Source organism: Thermobia domestica, chromosome 5 (assembly GCF_964235325.1).
Source record: "Thermobia domestica chromosome 5, izTheDome1.hap1.1, whole genome shotgun sequence".
NCBI lineage: Eukaryota > Metazoa > Arthropoda > Insecta > Zygentoma > Lepismatidae > Thermobia > Thermobia domestica.
Window position 1 is genome coordinate 308,707,517 of NC_137458.1, and position 23,169 is coordinate 308,730,685.

Sequence of the window (23,169 nt, forward strand, 5' to 3'; positions counted from 1 at the left end):
TAATAATCTCATAGCCACAGTAATATTGATATAACTAAAAAATTTATAGTTTAAAACCTTTCCTTGTACCCTTTCTATTTTATCATTATCTGTTCTATTAATGTTTTTCCAATCGAACTTACAACATTCAAGCTTAAGTCTGTAAGGTTTTGTTCAGCTTGGTATATGTGTTATAATCCTTGAAGCTCGACCAGTTTATAAGGAAATTGCCACTTATTAAGTGTGGATGTTTAATAATATAAATCACATTAAGACTGAATTTAAGTTGAGAGTGAAATGCAATACCAAGATCCTTGACGGATTCTACCCTACCATTTATGCTATATTTAGTCACTATATAATGACTTCTCTTTGTGAATGCAACGTTTGCATTTACTACTATTTATGATCATGTCACTATCGTAAGCTCACTTATAGATACCATCTAATGCTATCTGAATGCATGTTATGTCATTTATATTGGTCACCATTCTAAAAAAAATTTACACCGTCAGCAAATAATGAAACATGTACATTTTTTAGGTTGTGCATTATATCATTATTAAAAAACTGTAAATAATAGTGGTCCTACGGCTGAACCTTGAGGAACACCCTTTAAAACATTTCCTTCTCTGATAAATTAGTTTTTACTCTAAAAATTCTATTGCTAACAAAGTTTTTGAACCAAGAAACAAATAATGGTGATTGAACTTAAAAGACCTAACTTTTATAGAAACGAAGAATGCTGTACCTTATCGAATGCTTTTAACAGATCAATATATATCACATCAACTTTTCTGTTTCTGAATAATAATATATATAAAATCTGTAACTTGTGCCAAATTTGTTGCTATAGACTTGCTTCTGGCAAATCCATGTTGTTCAGTTATATCTAATTTAAACTGAAAAGATAAATATTCATAAATTAAGTTTCCCAATATCTCCGAAAGAATTTAGAATAGTAATGGGCCTATAATTACTAGGATATTTTTGTCTCACGCTTTCAATACTGGTGCTATAATAGATTTCTTCTATTGTTCTCGAAAAACTTCCGTTCTCAAAGAAGTATGTCTGCTATGTCTGGTGCAATATTGTTGGTACTTGCATTGATTATACAATTTGACCATTACAGATAGAAATATGATGCCAGTACTGCCTGCTATTCTAAAATCATTGATTATTGTTGCATTACGAAATATTTCTCGTTTTCTTTTTTTTAATATATATATTTTGTTAATTATTATAATTTACTGCTGTTAAACTTACGAGTTCGGAGAACTATACAGTACAAGTTCCTTGGTGTTTCTAGTTGGAAATTCAATTCTACTTATAAACCAATGAAGTGAAAAGGGCTTGATGATATTTCGTGTAGCTTCTCTTAAGGTGGCATGTGATCCTGCCGAATTGATGTGCAAGGTTTCAGTTTATTAATTACCTTAAAAACTTCTGTCGTAGATATGAAGAGAATTTCAATAACAACACTATGAGTATTTTCTTGTGTGGTTGTATGATAACGTTTATGGGTATAGTAAGTGTTTCCTTTTAAATAACGTGAAACTGCTTTCATATATATTTATATATATATATATATATATATATATATATATATATATAATATGTGTGTGTGTGTGTGTGTGTGTGTGTGTGTGTGTGTGTGTGTGTGCGCTTTACTCCTTCATAATCTATTACTGATACTGAAATAATACTTCTCTTCTTGAATTTTTTCCAAAACATTTGTTGGTTTATGAAGAAATGTGTTACTTATTGTAGAAAGTATTCGTATTTTAATTGCTTATACAATTTCTTTACCGTTTTTTTACAGCCTAAAAATTGTATAGGGCTATACCATCTTATCATTTTCATTCTCCTGTACATTCTATGGTCCCTTCTCAGTGGTAGAGCGTTCACCTCTGGTGCTTGGGGTCCCGGGTTCGATCCCAGTCCCCGCCAAGTGAACTTTGTGGTGGACAAACACCGTGTGCGTGGGTTTTCTCGGGGTTCTCCCGTTTCCTTCCACTTTCTTCATTCCACCATTTCATTCATTACTCATCACCGTCTCCTTTAGCCTAGCAGGAATAACCGTAGGACGTAAAACTCAAAGATTTCATTTCTATGGACCCTTCTTTCTCTATTTCTTAAATTTTGTAACCCTGTTTAGCCAGGAACATTGTGATGAAGCTTTATCATCTTTTTTTCTTTGGAATGTTCTTTTCAAAACTTGCCTAATTAGACGATTGACATCATTACATAAGCTTTCAACCGTAAAGTAAGTCAGATGTTGGAAAATTGCTGTAAAATTGGCCTTCTTGTAGCCATAATTTAAAATACTGTATTGTCCCCAGCTATATTACAAATCCTTACATTAGTAAGTACCTCAAGAATTAATGGTGGATGATATTTTTTATCTACATTTGCAAAAGCCGGGGAATTGTTAAATAATTTCATCTCGATTTGTTAGGAAAAGATCAGTAATAATAATAATAATAATAATAATAATAATAATAATAATAATAATAATAATAATAATAATAATAATAATAATAATAATAATAATAATAATAATAATATCTTTCAAATATTGTTCATAAACCTTATTCCTTCCGTGCGAAGAATACGGATTCTGCTAAATTATATTGACGTCACCAATGCCTTATATGTAGATCATACTTTGGCGACATTTGGTAAGCTGCATGAGTAATCTATTTCATATTAACTCCAATAGTGTCTCATGAGACAGAACATTCTGTCGTCAGTTTGGCCACCCATAGCCCACAATGCTACAGGGGCGGATCCAGGACAGACTTCTGATGGGGATGGTGGGTTGTAATACTGCTACTTTTAAGAGCTCCGAATTCTGGGATGGGTTTTATTTATATAGAAAATAAGGAAGTTCCCTCTTCGGGGGGGGGGGGGAGATCGCCCCTGCAATGCTGTTCAGTTTTTAGTTTTTTAGAACGAGTCTATTAGTCATGTTTCCTGCTTAAGACTCTGTGTAGTGCAATACTTCCCTCTCATATTGGAAACCGATAAACATTCATCACAGAATGAACAGAATATGTTTCGGGGGGAAACCAGGTTGGGATGAGTCTGCAGCCAAGCTGTCTACAACTCTCACATTCTTTCTTTTTTTTTTTTTTCACTCGCAGAAAATATAAGAGCTGTGACACACAAGATACACAGATCCGCTATGGAAACCGACATGCTAACAAAAAAAAAAAAAAAAAAAAAAACTAATTTAAAAAACGAGATATGGAGGAAGATCTTGTAAATGAGACACACGTGGTTGTTAACACTGACGCGTTGTTCGCTGGAAGGAAAACTGTACTTCGCTATAACCGAAACCGTATGTTACCCATAATTTCAAACTCAACCTGAAACTCGGCTCTCTTCCTGTGTCTTCACAGTGGAGATTTTGAAAATGTCTGTGTTATTTTAAGAAATGCAAGAGATGCATGCCAGATAATTAGTCAATATTGCCACAACTCAGTAGGTTTGTTCCCAAAAGCACAAAATCAAAATTTGATGTCTATAGGCTAGGCCAGTGGTTCTCAATCTTTTTTGACTGACGGCACACTTTAGGGAACGTCCAGAACAATACGAACACACTTCTTTGATATTTTTATTATTATTATTATTATTATTAATAATAATAATAATAATAATAATAATAATAATAATAATAATAATAATAATAATAATAATATATTATAATAGTGAAAACAATTAGTTTTTATAATGACTCTATATAGCAATGTGAGTTCCTTCGTGGCTAGGCGGTTAGCTACGTGCTTTTACCGTGGGAGATCCGGGTTCGATTCCGGCGGAGCTCATGTGGTTCGAATTCCACGTTAATCATTAGGTCCCGTCTCATATAGCCCCGCTGCTGAAAGGGATGTTCAACTCAAAATAACCACACCTCACCTCTATATAGCACTGAGCATTATTGCTACTGCTGGAGGTGTTGCTGCTGGTAAAGTCTGTCCCGATTTTTAACTAATTATTATTAAATTCTTCATGATTTTTAAATTCTAAAATTTCGCGACACACCTTAGGAGATTGCATGACATACCAATGGGGCTCGCGACACATCGGTTTAGAACCGCTGAGCCAAACATGTATACATTGTCCATTGCTGATATTTATTTTGTAACCCTTACGCAATTCTTTCTGTCAATAACTTTAAAGTGAATATAAGTCTAGTTCTGCCATTTAAACAGGATACGATTTCCCTAATTTTGCAAGAGCTCCCTCGTGGCTAAGCGGTTAGCGTACGTGCCTTTTGGTGTGGGGAACCCGGGTTCGATTCCCGGCTAGAGCTCATGTAGTTCAGATCCCTCATTAAGCTGTAAGTCCACTTCTCATAATAGCCTCGCTGCTGAAAGAAACGCTAAACTGAAAATCAAATCCTAATTTTACAGCTACCTATAAACTTAAATCGCCTGGGATGCTCCGAAGTTCTGAAACAGAGCAAGTGAACACTAGTGGTAAATGTTATTACTTTTGAATTTCATGGCCAGTCATCGTAATTGACTTTATATTGCTCAAATGCCAGGATGATACGTTCATATAAAGGCATTGGATAATTTATTTCCTGTTCATTTTCCCTCATTATTGTTGTGATAGATGATACTTCCGTGAAAATTAGCCTAGCAGTCAATCTGTTTGTTAGGTAAATAAGAAAGGGAATTATGAGGAAATCTGTTTGTTAGGTAAATAAGAAAGGAAATTATGAGGAAATCTGTTTGTTAGGTAAATAAGAAAGGGAATTAGGAGAAAATCTGTTTGTTAGGTAAATAAGAAAGAGAATAATGAGGAAATCTGTTTGTTAGGTAAATAAGAAAGGGAATTATGAGGAAATCTGTTTGTTAGGTAAATAAGAGAGGGAATTATGAGGAAATCTGTTTGTTAGGTAAATAAGAAAGGGAATTATGAGGAAATCTGTTTGTTAGGTAAATAAGAGAGAGAATTATGAAGAAATCTGTTTGTTAGGTAAATAAGAAAGGGAATTATGAAGAAATCTGTTTGTTAGGTAAATAAGAAAGGGAATTATGAGGAAATCTGTTTGTTAGGTAAATAAGAAAGGGAATTAGGAGAAAATCTGTTTGTTAGGTAAATAAGAAAGGAAATTATGAGGAAATCTGTTTGTTAGGTAAATAAGAAAGGGAATTATGAGGAAATCTGTTTGTTAGGTAAATAAGAGAGGGAATTATGAGGAAATCTGTTTGTTAGGTAAATAAGAAAGGGAATTATGAGGAAATCTGTTTGTTAGGTAAATAAGAGAGAGAATTATGAAGAAATCTGTTTGTTAGGTAAATAAGAAAGGGAATTATGAGGAAATATGTTTGTTAGGTAAATAAGAAAGGGAATTATGAGGAAATCTGTTTGTTAGGTAAATAAGAAAGGGAATTATGAAGAAATCTGCTTGTTAGGTAAATAAGAAAGGGAATTATGAGGAAATATGTTTGTTAGGTAAATAAGAAAGGGAATTATAAGAAAATCTGTTTGTTAGGTAAATAAGAAACGGAATTATGAGGCGAATACAGATACTGCTAGCTACAGCGTTTACATATTATGAAATTTAAAGTAAGGAACATACAACTACGAAGAGGAAAGGATATGTCTGATAGCTAAAAATAAATAAAATAAATAAATTTAATAAACCATCTAAACCATCATCCAAAATTTCAAATCTATTAGTAATGGTATGAAGTGTGAACGTGAAATGAAAGCAAGGATAGGAACAGCGAAAGAAGCCTTTAGGAGGAAGAAAAGTCTATTTTCTGGAAACTTGACTAAAGAGTTGAGAAAAAGACTAATAACTACGTATATAGTGCAGAAACATGGATATTACAAAAATTGTTAAAAACATGGGTGTGGAGAAGAATGGAGAGAATTAGCTGGGCCGAGTGGAAAACGAATAAAGGGGTGTTAGAATTGGTGAGGAAGAGAAAACAAAGCATTCTTCGATATTATTAAGAAGAGGAAGAGAAATTGGCTGGGACATTGTCTAAGAAGAAACTGTAGAGGCAAGAAAGAGAGGGAAGAGGCTGCAATAGACAGATTATATCAAAACAGAAATATCGTACGTTAAGACGAAGAGGTTAGGAAAGACCGTAAAGCATGGAAACTTCTCAGCTGTGGCAAGTGACCTGCACATAATGGCAGAATGCCTATGATGATGATGATGATGATTATGTATATCTTAGTTCAAAACCTTTTTCATGATACCAGATCGAGTTTTCATTCAATATCTGCTGACGAAGATTGTTTCGACTCTGAGTGCTTTAAATGTTGCTCTTGAATAGCAATATAGACATTTATTATAGATTTATTTTTATTAATATCGTGATATTTAAGATTTACAAATTCGTATTTCATCTAGAGACCTATTACATATTTTATAAATAGTCACCATTGTAACCCGGGTTTTACAAGCAGAAAAAAGTATCTTCAGACTCAGAGATGTACTCAATTATATGTGTGCCATGAAGGTATTTAAGACAAACATAATCAGCTATATTATATATATATATATATATATATATATATATATATATATATATATATATATATATATATATATATATATATATATATATATATTTAATGAACTTGTAATGCAAACCGATGAGGAAAATTATCCATTTTTTTTTTAATTAGCTGAACCTGCGCACTTCACACAGTGCATTATTCACATAGAAGCATGAATCTCCTTGTCATTCCTCACAAAATCTGTACACAGGGTCGGATTTAGGGGGGTGCAAAGGTGCGCGTGTACCCCCCTTTCGTTGTAAATATACACTACCTAAAGTAAGAAGCTAGCAGTGAGTTTTGGAAAATCAACAGTTTAAGTCAATTTTCTGAAGGTTGAAGGAAAAGAATTCATCGAGAGCAGACACACAGCATTTCTAAAGAAATTCGATTCTTCATTCACATCATAGATGCCAAAAGGCATTTTAAAAAACTCAAATTTAATTCAAATGCACTGGTAGTTATTGGTGCACCCCCCTCAGAAAATCCTGGATCCGGCCCTGTCTGTACATGTCTCTTTACAGATACAAGTGAAGGAAATCTTGATAAAAATCAACAAAGGTTATCATAAAGGGGAGCTTTTTTCGATTATTTTTTCAATATCTCGCACCGTTTGCAAGGTTGGAGTCCCTAATTCATATATGATCACTGTTTTCTTTCTTCTTGCATGCAGTATGTAATAAGCAAATATCTTACATACACAATTAACTATAATGTCAGTGATGGTGTTCATTAGGCAAAACACTCCAAACAATAAAGATTCATCTTAGGCTGGAGAAATGCTTATCCTTCGTTTTCCATTATCATTTGGCCATGAAACAAACGCATGAGATATATACAACCCCTTTACACAAATGTGGCGTTGGAATATATAACTCGCAGGATATGATGTTTTAGTTTCTTAAAATTTCAACACTTCCAGTGTACACCTAAAAAAATGTAATAAAGAAATAACGATCATATTTTTTAAGTATTCAATTCGAATTGGACAATCTACACAAAATTTGGAATCGATCAGTGAAAACGACACGTTTGCATTTGTGGTTTTCGAGATCTCACTGTCGAAAGGATTGGAGACAAACATATAATATTTTCTTTGGGGAAAAACATATAAACCGAACATTTTAATATATAGATTATATTGATCTTGGGGAGAAGAAAGTACAACGCTTGTGCTTTTTAAACGAGGCATCAACGATCAAACTATTACACAAACCCACCGCAAACTTATACTGTTTTAGAACCGCAGGATTATCTGCAACGAAAAACAAGCAGACACCATCCGGTAATTGTGGAAAATCAAACGCGAAAGGAATATGCAGCAATGGTGGTAAGACAGATATTTGAGGTATGTCACAATATGAAGAAAAAAAATGGATGGAATAACGCATTCTTCACTCAGTATGTCATTTGCTATGAAGTTACAAGTCAGTCAAATGTAAGCTAGAGGAAGAAGAATAGTACGGAGGTATATTACGCTTTAATCGTAGATTTTATCAAATAACTTTTCTTTGTCAAATGGCGTAATGATTTTTTTTTATGATTATAATAACTTTTTTATGTAGATAATTAATCGGAACAGGTTGTAATTGATACTATATAAGTTTTATTAAAACCAGAATTTATTGGAAGATCTTATTACTCCTTTTAAATTGTGTCGTGTATTTTTACACGATAGGGTAGTATCTACATTATTCGATAAAAAAAAAGTACTAATAAAGCTTTTTACTTAGTTTTTCACAAGCACAGAGGTATTGTAGAACACGTTACGTATGGTTTCACGCCTTTCTGCGTCGAGATATGTGCGGTGATAAAGTTATAACTTTAAATTAATTTTTTGTTATGCCAATTTTTATTATATTTTGGCGGGCTTACTTTTGCACCTAGAAGATAGAAATTTTGCACACACATTCAATACATCCCTTACTATTCTTCAGATTTGTTTCAGATCTCTGTGTTAACACAGAGATCGAGAGGGACCCAAACTTAGAAAACAGGGATTTTTATCATAAATCCCTACTACCCTCAGAATTTCCCCACTTGGGAACATGATAGGCTAATGTGACAGGCACCGTTTCAAAGGCTGTTCCATTCTGAAGAGATTGAGGTAGGAAACATGACTCTAGGATAAATAGGGATGTCTCAGGAAACTGTTATATTATATCCGGTTCTTTTAGGATCATCTGGGGCATTTTGGAGATGTTGTTATCTCATTGGTAAATATCTTTTCCCGCCCTTACTATTGAAGATAGAAGCTTGAAATTTTGTAGAAACATTTCGTACATCCCTTAGCACCTTTCAGTTGATATTGAGATCTATATGTTAACACAGGGGTCCAGAGAGGCTCAAAAATTGAAAAAATCAGAAAAATCCCGATTTCCCTCAAAATTTTCCACCTCAGGGCACGAATGGTACTTTTGAAAGGCTGTTCTATTCTGAAGAGAATGAGATACAAACCATGATCCTGGGATAAATAGGGATGATGCTGTAGCTGCTTGACTGAAAATCTATAATTTACCTTTAAAAAAAAAAAACGGTTAGCTCCAACTATCATGTTTGTGTTAGCTATATTTTACTAAGTTTAATTTATACAAAGTAGCTTTTCTATATATGGTCCAAATTGCCATCACTAAAACATATGAGAGGGAACCTGAGTTATGAGAAAAATATGTAAAAATCTGGTTATAATAAACAGATCTCTGGTAGAACGTTTAAATATACTTTTTTCTTTCATTTAAAGAGACGAAAAAAAAAAAGAATTTTTTTACACCATCTCTATATTAAATTACATGTAATTTATCAACGCGCAGGCATTAACTAGAGTGCTTCCATTTTGACTCGTGGCTCAAAGAACTTAATTAGAATGTCACCCATAACATATTACTGATATATTAAAAGCGCGCGATGAACGAAAAATTAATCACAAATAGCTAGGTAAGTGAAATTCTTTTGACGTTGCATCTTATTCCCGTCTGTTCATGTTTGTTACGTGCAGAAAGGGGTGAGAGAAAACGACCTCTCCTCTTGCGTTTATACTCTCTCTCTCTCTCTCTTCCCAACCCCCATTAAAATCACCTCCCTGATTGAAACATGAGCGGCGCGAGAACAAGGTAATGAGGCTACGGGAATCTCGAGGCGAGTGTAACAGTAGCTCGTAAACAAGCCAACATGGCTGTTGCTGCTAATAGCCAGATAATAATAGATAATTTGTGGCTTATGGTATCATTAATGTCTTCAGTACACACACACACACACACAAAATTCTAACTCAGGCAGGGTATTTTTAAATAAAGCTGTGAAAAGAGTGTCTTCTTTTCAGCACGGCACATACTCGCCGTCAAAGATATTCTCGTGCAGGTTTATTTCAGGTTTATCTCAAACAAACGCAAGTAATTGTAATGCTGTTTCGAATAAATATACTCTTTTCACTTTAAAAAGTCATACTGAATTAGCCTCCTTATATTACTTAGCTCAGAATTATTTTAGGGGTGCATAAAGAGAATGTATGTAAATGTGTATGTTTGTATGTTTTAAAAACTTTCTTTAAGCTTAGTTGACCGTAGGCAGTGCCGCATTTCCCATTAGGACAACTAGGCCCGTACCTAGAGCGCAAAATTTAAAAATTAAATTATATTTTAAATTTGTTTTTCGAGCAAAGATACTATTTTATGAACAACCTTTTTTTTACTACATGTTTAATGATAGGTAAGAAATCTAAAAATAATTCAGAACATATTTCCTATTTGTCATTTTTTGTTCACTAATTAAGCATAGCAGGAATAAAGGGGTGCTGAAACATGTAATTGTTCAGGGGGGGGGACGCCGACAGCAAAAATGCCTAGGCACGCCGAGCTCCTAAATGCGGCACTGACTGTAGGTACTAAGTTGGGGATACTGGTATATGTTATTAGCTAAACTTACCTTAGCATTGGTAAGGTTAAGTTAGGTAAGCGCATCTAAAGTTAGATTAGTTTAACTTATGTCCGCTAAGTTTAACAAAGTCAGTTAGTTTAAGCTAGATAAGCTTTACTTAGGCTAAATTAATTTTAATAAGTGTAGCTGATCTTAACTCATATTAGGTTAGGTGAGAGTAATTTAGATTAGTTTCGGTTAGACAAATTCAGCTGGTATTAGTTAAACTTGAGCTAAGTTAATTCAGTTTCGGTGAAAATAGTTTAGGTTACGTTAGCTTCGGTTCATTAAGTTTAGTGAATCCTGCTCTTAATACTTTTTCGAAAACTATTACATTTAGAGTGCTTTCCTTTATGTACGCTTAAACTTAACCTGCACCTAAACAAAGCTAAGAAATGTCTCGTAGCTACACGAATATGATATTTCAAGATACTAGCTCTATGGCAATTATATTGGTGCATGCATAAAGTAAATACATATGGTATGAATTTGAAGGGAATCATAAGTAGAATTTTGTTTCGTACATATTCCTCGTTCACACTTCAAATTTTAAAATTACCAGTTTTTGTAGGCCTAAAGTAAAATAGCACCGCAGTTTATCCATTTCAACAAGATTTCAAATTTCATACTGTGTAAAGACTTTAAAAAACAAGTTCTAAGGATTATTTTTAACGATACTGTACATAATCAACATATTGGGCCTTCAGTAATTTGGCAACACTCCATTGTGAAATATTCGTTTCTCGTTATTCAACTGTTTTATCTTAGTTTGGAGTTTGATTGTCGTGAACAGAAGTTTCTATGTAAACAGCTCGTTTTGGCCATTTTAAAGGCTAATCAGTATGGAACGTCAACAAGAAAAAAATGAACACTTCAGAGGGTCAGACACATTTTACTCTTAAAGTTCAATCAAGAATCTAGTGCTGCAGAACCCACAAGAGGAAATTTCAACTTGTGTGATGCACCACGTTCTGGAAGTCCTCATTTTGATGAAAACCGCCAAAATCAGTTTGTTCACGATAATCCTTGCCAAGCAACGCGGGAATCGGCACAAATTATGGAATGTGATCACACAACCATTGTGCGACATTTGGATTCATTCGTAAAGGTGCAGAAATTGGGTACATGGGTACCACATGTGTTAAGCGATACCAACAAAAATAAGCGAATAACAACATGTTCGTCTTTGCTGGCCCGTTACTGTTTGGCTTGTGATAAGCACAAACCCTTCCTTGAGAACATTGTTACAAGTAATGAGAAATGGTGCCTGTATGTGAACTTAAAAAAGAATAAAGAGTGGGCCAGCCCATCGTAAAAAGCAACACGCCGTACGAAGGATGGCACACACCCTCAGAAACTGTGTTATGTGTTTGGTGGAACTAAACGGCACAAACTTATGTACCGACCCAATATTTACAACTACGCAAAGCAGCAATAAGTATTAACAAGATGTTCTTACAAGAAAGTAAAGAAGTACTTACCAGATACAGCCATGTCATACATGCTATGGTCGCGTCCTTTCCGTCGAAGCACTTTAACAATAACGACAGCCACCAATATAAACACTGCAAACGCCACTGCCAAACCAATGTATAAGGCTACATCAGTCTCTACAGCCGCTCGAGTTGCTGCAAAGATTAGGAAAGTGAAATGATTAGTGTTTTGCTTCAATATTTACAGTAAACAATGTTACACATAAACTACGTAAACAGTGTAAACAATACTAACACAGGCATTTTAAATGTAAACACTTTAATAATAAAAAGCAAACAATATAAACAATCAATAAAACTAATGCTGTGGGAAATTTCTGTTTACACATTTGATACTAACATAGCACACACAAGTATTAATCTCATATTTTTAGCGTATTCTCTTAGGAATACTGAAACGTCAAGTTTTTTTTGTTTTTTTTTTAAAAATAAAGCATGTTGAGTATTTATTATGCAATTTTCTTTGTCCTTTATTTCATGGTGGGTATTTATCGTCACCGTCCTTATTCTCATTAACTGATATAATATGCCACCTTCCTTATGCTTTTATATACTGAGCATTATCACTTTCCTTATCCTTCTTTATACTGAGTACTATCACTTTCCTTATCCTCATAAACTGATATAATATGTCACCTTCCTTTAGCTTCTATATACTGAGCATTATCACTTTCCTTATCCTTCTTTATACTGAGTACTATCACTTTCCTTATCCTCATAAACTGATATAATATGTCACCTTCCTTTAGCTTCTATATATTGAGCATTATCACTTTCCTTATCCTTCTTTATACTGAGTACTATCACTTTCCTTATCCTCATAAACTGATATAATATGTCACCTTCCTTATGCTTCTATATACTGAGCATTATCACTTTCCTTATCCTTCTTTATACTGAGTACTATCACCTTCCTTATCCTCATAAACTGATATAATATGTCACCTTCCTTATGCTTCTATATACTGAGCATTATCACTTTCCTTATCCTTCTTTATACTGAGTACTATCACTTTCCTTATCCTCATAAACTGATATAATATGTCACCTTCCTTATGCTTCTATATACTGAGCATTATCACTTTCCTTATCCTTCTCTATACTGAGTATAATCACATTCTGCTGAGTAGTATTCAATGAGTATTATACATTATGCTACAATCCTTATCCTTCTTATACTGAGTACTGCCACCTTCCTTATCCTCACATACTGTTTATTTATTATGCCAGCTTCCTTATCCTTATTCCTAAGTATTTACTCCCACTTCCTTACCCTTATCCTTACAGTAGAGAATTTACTTCTACTGCGGGTGGTCTCAAGTTCGATTCCGGCTTATGTAAACTTGTATTATGTATGTAAGGCTTATTCCGGCTTATGTATTAAACATCGTTTCCTCCTTGACTCGATTTCCCACCTATTCATTCATTATATAAACCCATCTTATCCAGCGTTTAAAGTCAATATAGGAGATGTTAACATTAAAAAAAAAAATCATTTCCATAATTAGATTTGTTGGCTGATTTCAGAAAAAAAAAAAGACATTTCATCAAATAATTTAATCACGTCACGAAGAGGGAATGCTATGGAGTAGACAATAGCGCTTGCGAAATTATCAAAACATATGCATTAAAAAAAAAGGTTTTATTTATGGTGCTGTTGAATATGAAACCACATTTTAAACGAAGATTGTTGACAGAAACATACTAGCAGACCCCTTACTTATTCGCGTGACCTCTTTGAAAACCGCGAGATGAGGCCGGAATATTAAATACTTCTCACTAAACAAGAAGGTGTCAGGTGAAGTGACCTTTAGTGGCTAATACCAAAAATTGAAGTATTATGAGAAGACAAGGACTTTTTTTTTTTGTATGTGTGAGCATTCTGTAAAATTAACGATGTCAGTGTCCCTATCGTTGCATTTCACTGGCTGCTGCAGTGGGAGAGGGGGGAGGAATTCCAGTCCCCTTTCTTCTTATTTGCATGATAGAGGACTGTGGAGTGGCAGTTTCATAAAACATGTGCCACGCTGGTGTCAGATGTGTTTCAACAGAGAACAAGAGTGCTCATGGATCTTTGGCCCCCTTCGTAAACACTAATTCAACTCGGTTCTTTTTTTCGTTTTATTATTAACATATCTTGTTAAGTGACGAATCTGTTCTTTTTCTTGATTCACAATAAATCACCTAGTTCCAATGCTCCGGTGATTTTTATATTATTCAGTGGCGAAGCGTGCTTAAGGGCATTCAACTATCCTTCTACTTTTGTTTCTTATTTGGTTTAAATAACTCAATAATGACTAACAACTTATAATCTTAAATACAGGGACATTTAATAATTACAAAATTACTATTAGATAAAGTACTTGCCATGTTGCGCACAAATTTGATTGTCTAAGACTAATGACGTCATTATAAGTACATACCCAAATTTATCTATATATATAAAAATAAAGTGACAATGTTTGTGACTTAAGAGTCTTCATACCGGCGAAATTAAAATACCACTAATTTTACAGTAATTATGTGATATCTTCAAATAGATAAAAGATAATTGAAATATGGAACAGGAGCGCCCTAGACAATATTATTTTGCGTGAGGTACCGTTATCACAAGTCACCTAGTGGCTTTCCGTTTTCAGCTGTTTAGAAACGCGAAAATAAATGCCGATTTTCAAAATGGCTCGAAATCGAAAGCAGATAAGTGAGTCGTGATAACGGTTTCTCATGTAAAATGATATTGTCTAGGGCGCTCTTGTTCCACATTTCAATTATCTTTTATCTATTTGAAGATATCACATAATTACTGTAAAATTAGCGGTATTTTAATTTCGCCGCGATTAAGACTCTTAATAATTCTTGAACCACCCGACCGATGTTGATCAAATTTTCAATATATTGAAATAGATGATGTTCGGGCCTGGGATGGCTTTTGTCATTTCACTTTAACGGTGCAACTTAAGGGAGGGGAAAATATATATATAAAAATGATCGAAAATGACCGATATTTCTGTTGAATCCATAGTTTTCGGGGTTGCTGAGATAAACAGTGACACTTCCGATGCCGTTTAAACCCAAATTCAGCCCAGAATAGTAATATTTAATTTTTATTTATATAAATTACTTATTACTTTCTGACGTTTAATTATATTTACCTTGTTTTTTATCGATTTGAGAGCACTTCAGTAATAGTAAAATGTGACTGACTAACGTAACATATTATTATTTTAACGCAGGGATGTGGGTAATTGATGCTAGTACCTTATAAAGAAAGGCCTGCATGCCTTCATTTCATATAAAATATCAGACTTACTTTCTAATTTCTAAGGAGTTTGTTTTCCAAAACATTTTTTTACATATTTACTCTGTTCATATGTCCGTCCGGGAGAAAGAAATCGGAAGAACTACTCGATGGATAACATTAATTTTAGTCTGGATGAAGAGGGTTAAAAGTTAGTGCCTGAGCTACTTGATGGAAGCGATATTCAAACGGGAAGAGGTATAAATCAATCATTTCCGGTTTGAACGTTGATCACTATAAGTCAAACACGGTAATAGATAAGTGAGAAGCAATTTCCTACAATCGATTAAGCGCCCAAAAAATACAGAAGATTGTTGACAAGAACATCTCTATTCTAAACTCTATACTGACAGGCGTCCTACCTTAAGAAGCTCCCAGAGACCAGGGTTCTGGAATGGTAAGAATAAAGGAGCTCTCACGAGACGAGGCGTCCTAGAGAGTGGTAAGACAAAGGAACTCTCAGAGACCAGCGTTCTAGAGTGGTAAGAATAAAGGAGCTCTCATACCAGGCGTCCTAGAGAGTGTAAGGATAAAGGAACTCTAACGAGACCAGGCGTCCTAGAGAGTGGTAAGGAGAAAGGAGCTCTCAGGGACCAGCGTTCTAGAGTGGTAAGGATAAAGGAGCTCTCTGAGACCAGGCGTCCTAGAGAATGGTAAGAATAAAGGAGCTCTCAGAGACCAGCGTTCTAGAGTGGTAAGGATAAAGGAGCTCTCACGAGACCAGGCGTCCTAGATAGTGGTAAGACAAAGGAACTCTCAGAGACCAGCGTTCTAGAGTGGTAAGAATAAAGGAGCTCTCTCATGAGACCAGGTGTCCTAGAGAGTGGTAAGGATAAAGGAACTCTCAGAGACCTGGCGTCCTAGGGAGTGTTAAGGATAAAGTTCCCTAGTTCGATCCCCGGCCAAGTAAGTTTGTGATGGAGACCATCGTGACGTAAGTTTTCTTGGTGTACGCTGTCTCCTCCCACTTTCTCACTCCACCAATTCTTCCACCATCATTCAGTTTTCTTAATCATCACCTCCCTCCCTTAGCCCAACAGCCATAATCATGGAACGTTAATCTGAAATATTTCCTTTCATTTCATTTCTATTTTCAATCTATCCCTCTAGTCCAAGTCAATGGCTATTTCTGATATTTCTCCTCGTGGCCTACAGGGTAGTATGCATGCTTTTATAGGTCAATGTTCGATTCTCGGTATGGGTGCTTCCCTCGAAAACCTGAGTTGTGGTTCGGTTTCCAATTTAAAGAGTATGTCCCGTCTTATATAACCTGGAAGGGGATCTTGAACTACAATACAATCAATCAATTAATCAAGTTTCCAGATTTTTTGAACCAAGAAGAAAGGAGCTGACACTCCTACATCTTTATCCCTGGTTTAGAGCCCTTCTTAGTTGCGATAAGTGGGCTAAAACCTGCCTACGAGCAGAAACTTGTACAAGACAACAATATGGATTAAAATTGTCATATTTCATAATAAGCAAAATCACCGATTCCAGATTTGATTCCAGAATCACGTGACGGTTCCAGTTCTGAGTTCAAGGATACTGAATATGTTGTAGGGACGATTTTTCCCTGGCCGATATCAGGATCGCAAAACATCCATCCAAGAAGGGGCGAAAAGAAGAAGATGCTGTAAGATTTCTTGTGAATGCTCTCTCCCAGCGAGTAATCTCGCCCCAGAGTAATCTTTCCCGCTGACATTTTGACGTTGGAAAAAGCCACAAGCTATTGTCCAGTGTAATGGACCTCAGACAGAAGAAGCCGAGAGTTAAACGAAGCGTGGCCACGTGGAAGCCAAAGAAAACGCTTCTCTCTTGACTCTCAGAGAAAGTTTTCGACAGCACAAAATAGCTCGGCAGAGATCATTTATAAAAGCTCTGGTATTGTGAATGCCGTTTAATTTACGCTTTTGTATAGCCTTGAGGACTTTGGAGTGATTCAGACCTCACTGCGGAAACAAAGCTATTTGTTTTTCAACTATTCTACGACTTTGTATTGAAGTTCACTTGAATTAATGTATGTTTTGATGGTTTCACGGTATATTTACAACTTTTTTTGTTTATTTGTACACGGATATTCTTAAGAGTCTTCATCCCGGCGAAATTAAAATACCACTAATTTTACAGTAATTATGTGATATCTTCAAATACATAAAAGATAATTGAAATGTGGAACAAGAGCGCCCTAGACAATATTATTTTGCGTGAGGTACCGTTATCACAAGTCACCTAGCGGCTTTTCGTTTTCAGCTGTTTAGAAACGCAAAAATAAATGCCGATTTTCAAAATGGCTCGAAATCGAAAGCAGATAAGTGAGTCGTGATAACGGTTTCTCATGTAAAATAATATTGTCTAGGGCGCTCTTGTTCCACATTTCGATTATCTTTTATCTATTTGAAGGTATCACATAATTACTGTAAAATTAGCGGTATTTTAATTTCTCCGGGATGAAGACTCTTTAACTCCACGCGATATTTTGTACTGCATATTCATTAAATAGCACTATATTTAATTACTCTAGCGAAACAGGTTCTACGTAAAACGTGAGGTAGTTGGATACTCTGAACAACTCAACTAATATTAGTAAATCAAATGTTTAGTTTAATGTTTCACAGTTACTTTCTTCAAGCTAAGGGAGCCGTTTTACTTATGAAGTTAAATAATGAAATAATGGATGGAATAAGGTGGAAGAAAACGGGAAAACTCCTAGAAGGCCCATGGATATGATGTCCACCCGTAGGGTCGAATTAGGGACCACTCGCAGAAGATGCGAGGGCTCTACCACATTGTACCTGATTTTCCTGGATTCGTATCATTCCGGTTTTTACCATTGCGGTATTAGACAGGTAAACGAACACATATATATCGGCTAGCTATCAGGGGCGGATCCAGGACGGACTTCTGGGAAGGGCGGTGGGTTGTAATAATGCTACTTACAGCTACTCTTAAGAGCTCAAAACTCTGAGATGGGTTTTATTTATATATATAAAATAAGAAAGTTTCTTCTTCTGGGAGGGAGGATCGCCCCGATCACCCCCTGGATTCGCCACTGCTAGCTATGGTCTTCGTCCCCAGACTCCCATATTTGTTTGACCTCCCTCGTACTTCTCATATCCCTAACCAGGGTCGGCCCTAGGCAATTTGCCGCCGTGCAAAGACATCATTTGTTGCTCCCTTTTCTCCAGAAAGAACAAATCTTAAAAGCCATTATTTTAACGGGATGATCTACCTTTTCTCGGCACAAAAATTTTTATATTGGACCTTATGGGGAGAACATGGCTACCGAATTTCCTCAGTTTCTAAGGAACTAGGTATCTCTAATGGGAAAGAAAAATTTTGCAGCATTCTACAGAAGTTTATTAACGGGTTGAAATACTTAAATTGTATATTTGTTTGCTAGTTTAGCAGAAATAAATTATTAAAAAATAAATAAATTAGTTTCTTTTTATACAAATTATAATATGTCTAACTTTGGAACCAATTATGGTAGAAAGATCAACTTTTTTTTGTTTTATTCCTTGAGAAGAAACGACTCTAATAGTTTTAATCACAACCATATCTGATACGCCAATTAAAAAATAGTATTTTAATATAAGTATTAAAGTCCACCTGTCAAGAAGTTTGACGCGGGTAAGGCATCCGCGCCCACCCTTTTCTTTTGTTTTCGTCCCGAGAGATATGAAGGGACCGTTTACACAGCAGGTGTCAATGCGAATGTATACATCCTGTCCTCACGTTCAATAGCCCAAGTTCTGCTACTTTCTCTCTTTTTGTCTCTCTCTCTCTCTTCCGAGGAGGTGTTTCTACCCTGTAAGAAAATTATAGATATGTAGAGAAAATGGTGATCAATTATTTCTGATAGCCAGATGATAGACAAGCATTCTAAAATGCCTTCGAATTCCAAAAATGTATCGACCATAACTTTACCATCTGGTTATTTTTAGGAGGCAAAAGTTATATTATTATTATTATTATTATTATTATTATTATTATTATTATTATTATTATTATTATTATTATTATTATTATTATTATTATTATTATTATCATCTCAAGAACAGCAACAGGATAATATTCCAAAAAGATGTCTCAAAAGTATCAAAGTTCTGAACAATTTTTACAGCTGTAGTGGAGAAATGAAGTTATTTAGGACATTATTATTTTGTTTATTTCTAACGACAACTAAAAAGTTTATGTACATTGTGCAAAATTATTTTGACTTACAAAAGAATCTTTTGTAAGGAAATTTAACGAGTTAGTTCTTGTGTGATCTGATGAGACTTCAATTGAGACTCCCTCACCTCGCTCCCCTGTATCACTTCGTTTGACATTTCAAAGAAAATATTTTTCATTACTGTTTGTTTTTATGTCATCTCAGGAAATATTTCTAGTTCTGCCTCAGAAAATGTGTTGTATGTAAAGAAAGGATGAATATTTTCGAGAGTACATTAGTAAATCAAAGAGTTAAAAAAAAAAAAAAAAAAAGCAGAGCAACAAGATACAGCTTTCCTTGAAAAATTGAAACGGCTGTCGTTTGTACTTTTTTCTGGATCATGCTGGCGTTCACATTGAAGTAAGGCAATTTTGAACCAAATTTGGTTTCATTTCTGACTTTTTTTGGTGTGTGTGTGTGTGTGTGTGTCATACGTATTGGGACAGTTTTGAATGAAGAGTGCGGGACACATTTTAAGCAAGGTTTAAATTGGTTAAATCGGTGTCTATAAGATGAACTGAATCAAAATTAGCGAACGGAATGCTATTTGGTCTATTTATTGAGATTTGAGGGTCCTTCAGACCGAGTCCAGAACATTAACTTCAGGCAGTTTCCGGGCAGACCAAACTAAAAATCGAATTCTAATCATTCAGACTTGATAGCATATTGTTTTCAACCACATTGACTGACATTATTAGCAATTAGTTCTCTACCGTAAAAAGTAGCCCTCTGAAGCGGACCACCATAATTATCCTTTGGCTCATATTATTGTTTGTTCAAACCTTCCCTAGCCTTGTTTAAATCTACCTCCCAAGGGAGTATATTTGAACGATATCCCTTATGGGCTTACGTCTCATCGAAAATTTAAAAAAAGTTCTCCATTCTCTGGTCACATTGGTATATCATATTCACATTGATGCACTTGTATAAGAAAATTTACTGAGTGTGAAGGAAAAAATAAGAATTTCGGGAAATTTATTGTTCAAATGCCCTCCGCCCTCTACTCTAAATGTATTACTTATGGTATGTGGCCATAGGGTAGCTAGAAGTTATGCCATTCAACTTACATAAGGACCACTATAATTGCATGCCTCCCAGGCTTGATAAACTAAAATAAAAATTGATTATGGACTAACACTATTTTAGCATGAAACGATTCAGTTGTAGGAATTAAGAATGTTTGAAAGGTTCAAACGGCGTCTTTTCAAATTTTCAATTTGGTCATTCAGGTTAACGAACTCATCCAAGATCATTGTACAAATCAGTTTGTGTACCAAGTTGGTTTCTTTCCATTGAAATCAAGGCAGTTAGCTCGTTCACAAGAAAAAATCATATTTGATATATGGGGGCGTGAGTGCACAAGGAATTCAAATCCCACATTTTTATTTTTTTGATACAAGTGTCATGAAAAAGCATTGAAATATGTCCCTTTTTAATACGAAGATAGTGCAAACTCTCTGCCGGTGGTTAATCCAGCCGGTGATGTAGGGGAAAAGCGGCCGCCTGCTACGCGGCACTGAGTAGGTTGAGTGTGGGTTCAAATCCCGCTTATGCCGATCCTGGCTGAGGTTTTCCTCAGTTTCACCAGGCGAATGCCGGGATGGTACCTTCTCTAAAACGGTCAGGACCACGACCACTTCCTTTTCAAATCTAGCTTTCCCTAAAGGGCCAATGTGACCTCGAAATTGGAGGCCCGACCCCTTCCTAGTGTTCTTCTCGTTCACAAATAAATAAGAAGTAAATAAATTGAATCCCTTGTACACTGAAGGCCCCATGTTAACATTTATCAAACATCTGATTTTCAACTCTTTAGGATAAAGAGTAGATTTATCCTAACTACGCACTGTCGGTTAGGATAAATCAAGATAACTGACAGTGCGTAGTCGTAGCGGGGTAAGCGCGGAAAACGAAAAAGTCAAAGAAAACAGGGCTTTGCTCCCTTGTCCCCATATAACAATGCACAGTATGGACACCGTTCCAAATGGGTCTTATAGGATCTATCATGGCAACATTTTTGTATAAGACAATTGGTGTGTGTCGTCTGCATGGTTGTCTGGGGACAAAAAAGGGCAAACATGTTTTTTAAATAAATAAATAAATAAATAAATAAATAAAAGAAAACGTGCATTTTTCAATTCCTATATCCTCGTCCTAAGAAGGCGCTTAGCGCAACGAGCCTAAACTTTAAATGCTTTGAAAGTTTGTTCTTTTTTGCGTATCCTGCTTCTTGTTTCAACTCTCTAGGACAGTGATGATTTCAGGGGTGATTCTGGGGGGGAATTCTCCCAAGAACTACGAAATTCACCCTCGGGTGCTTGAGATCTTCGCAGAAATTTCTGTGGAGCACGCAATTTTTAGTCGCTTTCCCCCCTGTGCGTGGTGCCTCTGGAGGAAATGATCTGAAATTAACACTTCTATAGGATAATTGGAGATTGGCTTACAGTGCTTAGCCTTAGCGAAGTAAGCACGAGAAACCAGAAATATCACCAAAAACAGGGCTTTTGCTCCGCTGTTCCCCCGTGAAAATGCACGGTTTACACACAATACAGGTTGGATCTAACAGGGCTATTTAGAGAACGTCTTATAGAGCATTTGGTGTGCAGTGTTGTCTGCGGACAAGGAGGCAAAACCGTGTTTTTCATTAAAAAATGGAGTATTTTAAATTTCCCTCGCCCCCTCAGGAGACACTTCTTCAGTGAGACCGTATCCTGCCTCTTTCTCCCATTCTCTAGGCTCTAGGCCAATTAGGACTGACAGGCATTTGAATAAGTCCATTACTTGGTTGCCTAGTAATTAGCCATCATATTGGCTGCCATATTGGATTTAGACAAATGTTCTCTCATGTTACCATGTAAAATATGTCTTGTCGTGATGAAAGCTACCAGAAAAAGTAGGTTTCGTTTATTCCTAAGGAAGTACGCTACATCCTAGAGTAATGCGTGCATATACGCATTTGTAACTTTGTACAGTTAATCGTAAGACAACAGTGTTGCCAGGTTGTAAAGTTTCTAAGTGGCAATAAACAATGCAATATTTAAATTCATCGGCCTCAGAAACCTATAGTTTGACACCAAAATTATCTTTCTAAGTGCCTTGGTTCACGATCTCTCTCTTTATATATATATATATATATATATATATATATATATATATATATATATATAGGGAGAGAGAGAGAGAGATTTACATAGGGCGGCGGCCATATTGGAAAATGGCGGCTACCAGGGAAACACCTCAAATTTGAAACATATTCCCAATCCCAAGATATTATTTTAAAAAGAACTTAGGGGACATTTTTTTACGGACACCTATATATGGGGGCCAGGACTTTACATTGTCGGAATCCTGTGGGGGCACCCCTCTGCCCCCCTTCCCTTCGCCACTACTGTATGCTATAATATTTGTCCGGAAGGGAAAAAATTCCCAAAATAACAGCGTTTTCTGATATATACTGTTCTTCCCGCGCACTCTAGAATGCATCTTGATGAACTTCCAGAGGTAACGGGGAAAAATGGATACTTCACACCACATCGTCCAGTCTCTTAGTATGGAACCATTGAGGGAGACAAACTCTATAAAGCTAACAGTATTTGGCAGCTGACAGGTAATCTCAGAAACTGGTCGAGAACCTGTTTCATTCAGACATCCACCCCGTTTCCCCTCCATTTCACCAACCCCCGCCCTTTCCGCGGCCAAGCTTAGAGTGGGGCGTGACTTACCCTCGTCAAACTTTGACAGGTGGA

The 23,169-nt window shown here is 35.6% G+C and overlaps 1 protein-coding gene across 5 annotated transcripts in view; it reads right to left on the reverse strand.

Moving 5' to 3' along the window:
* Window positions 1–23,169, reverse strand: part of LOC145686776 (netrin receptor UNC5C-like) — a 773,553-nt gene that overhangs the window by 87,282 nt on the left and 663,102 nt on the right. For all 5 annotated transcript variants that reach the window (XM_081760434.1, XM_081760431.1, XM_081760432.1 and 2 more), the window contains one exon: window positions 11,904–12,050. In XM_081760434.1, coding sequence (XP_081616560.1) covers window positions 11,904–12,050 — 147 coding nt within the window. The remainder of the gene's footprint in view (window positions 1–11,903; window positions 12,051–23,169) is intronic.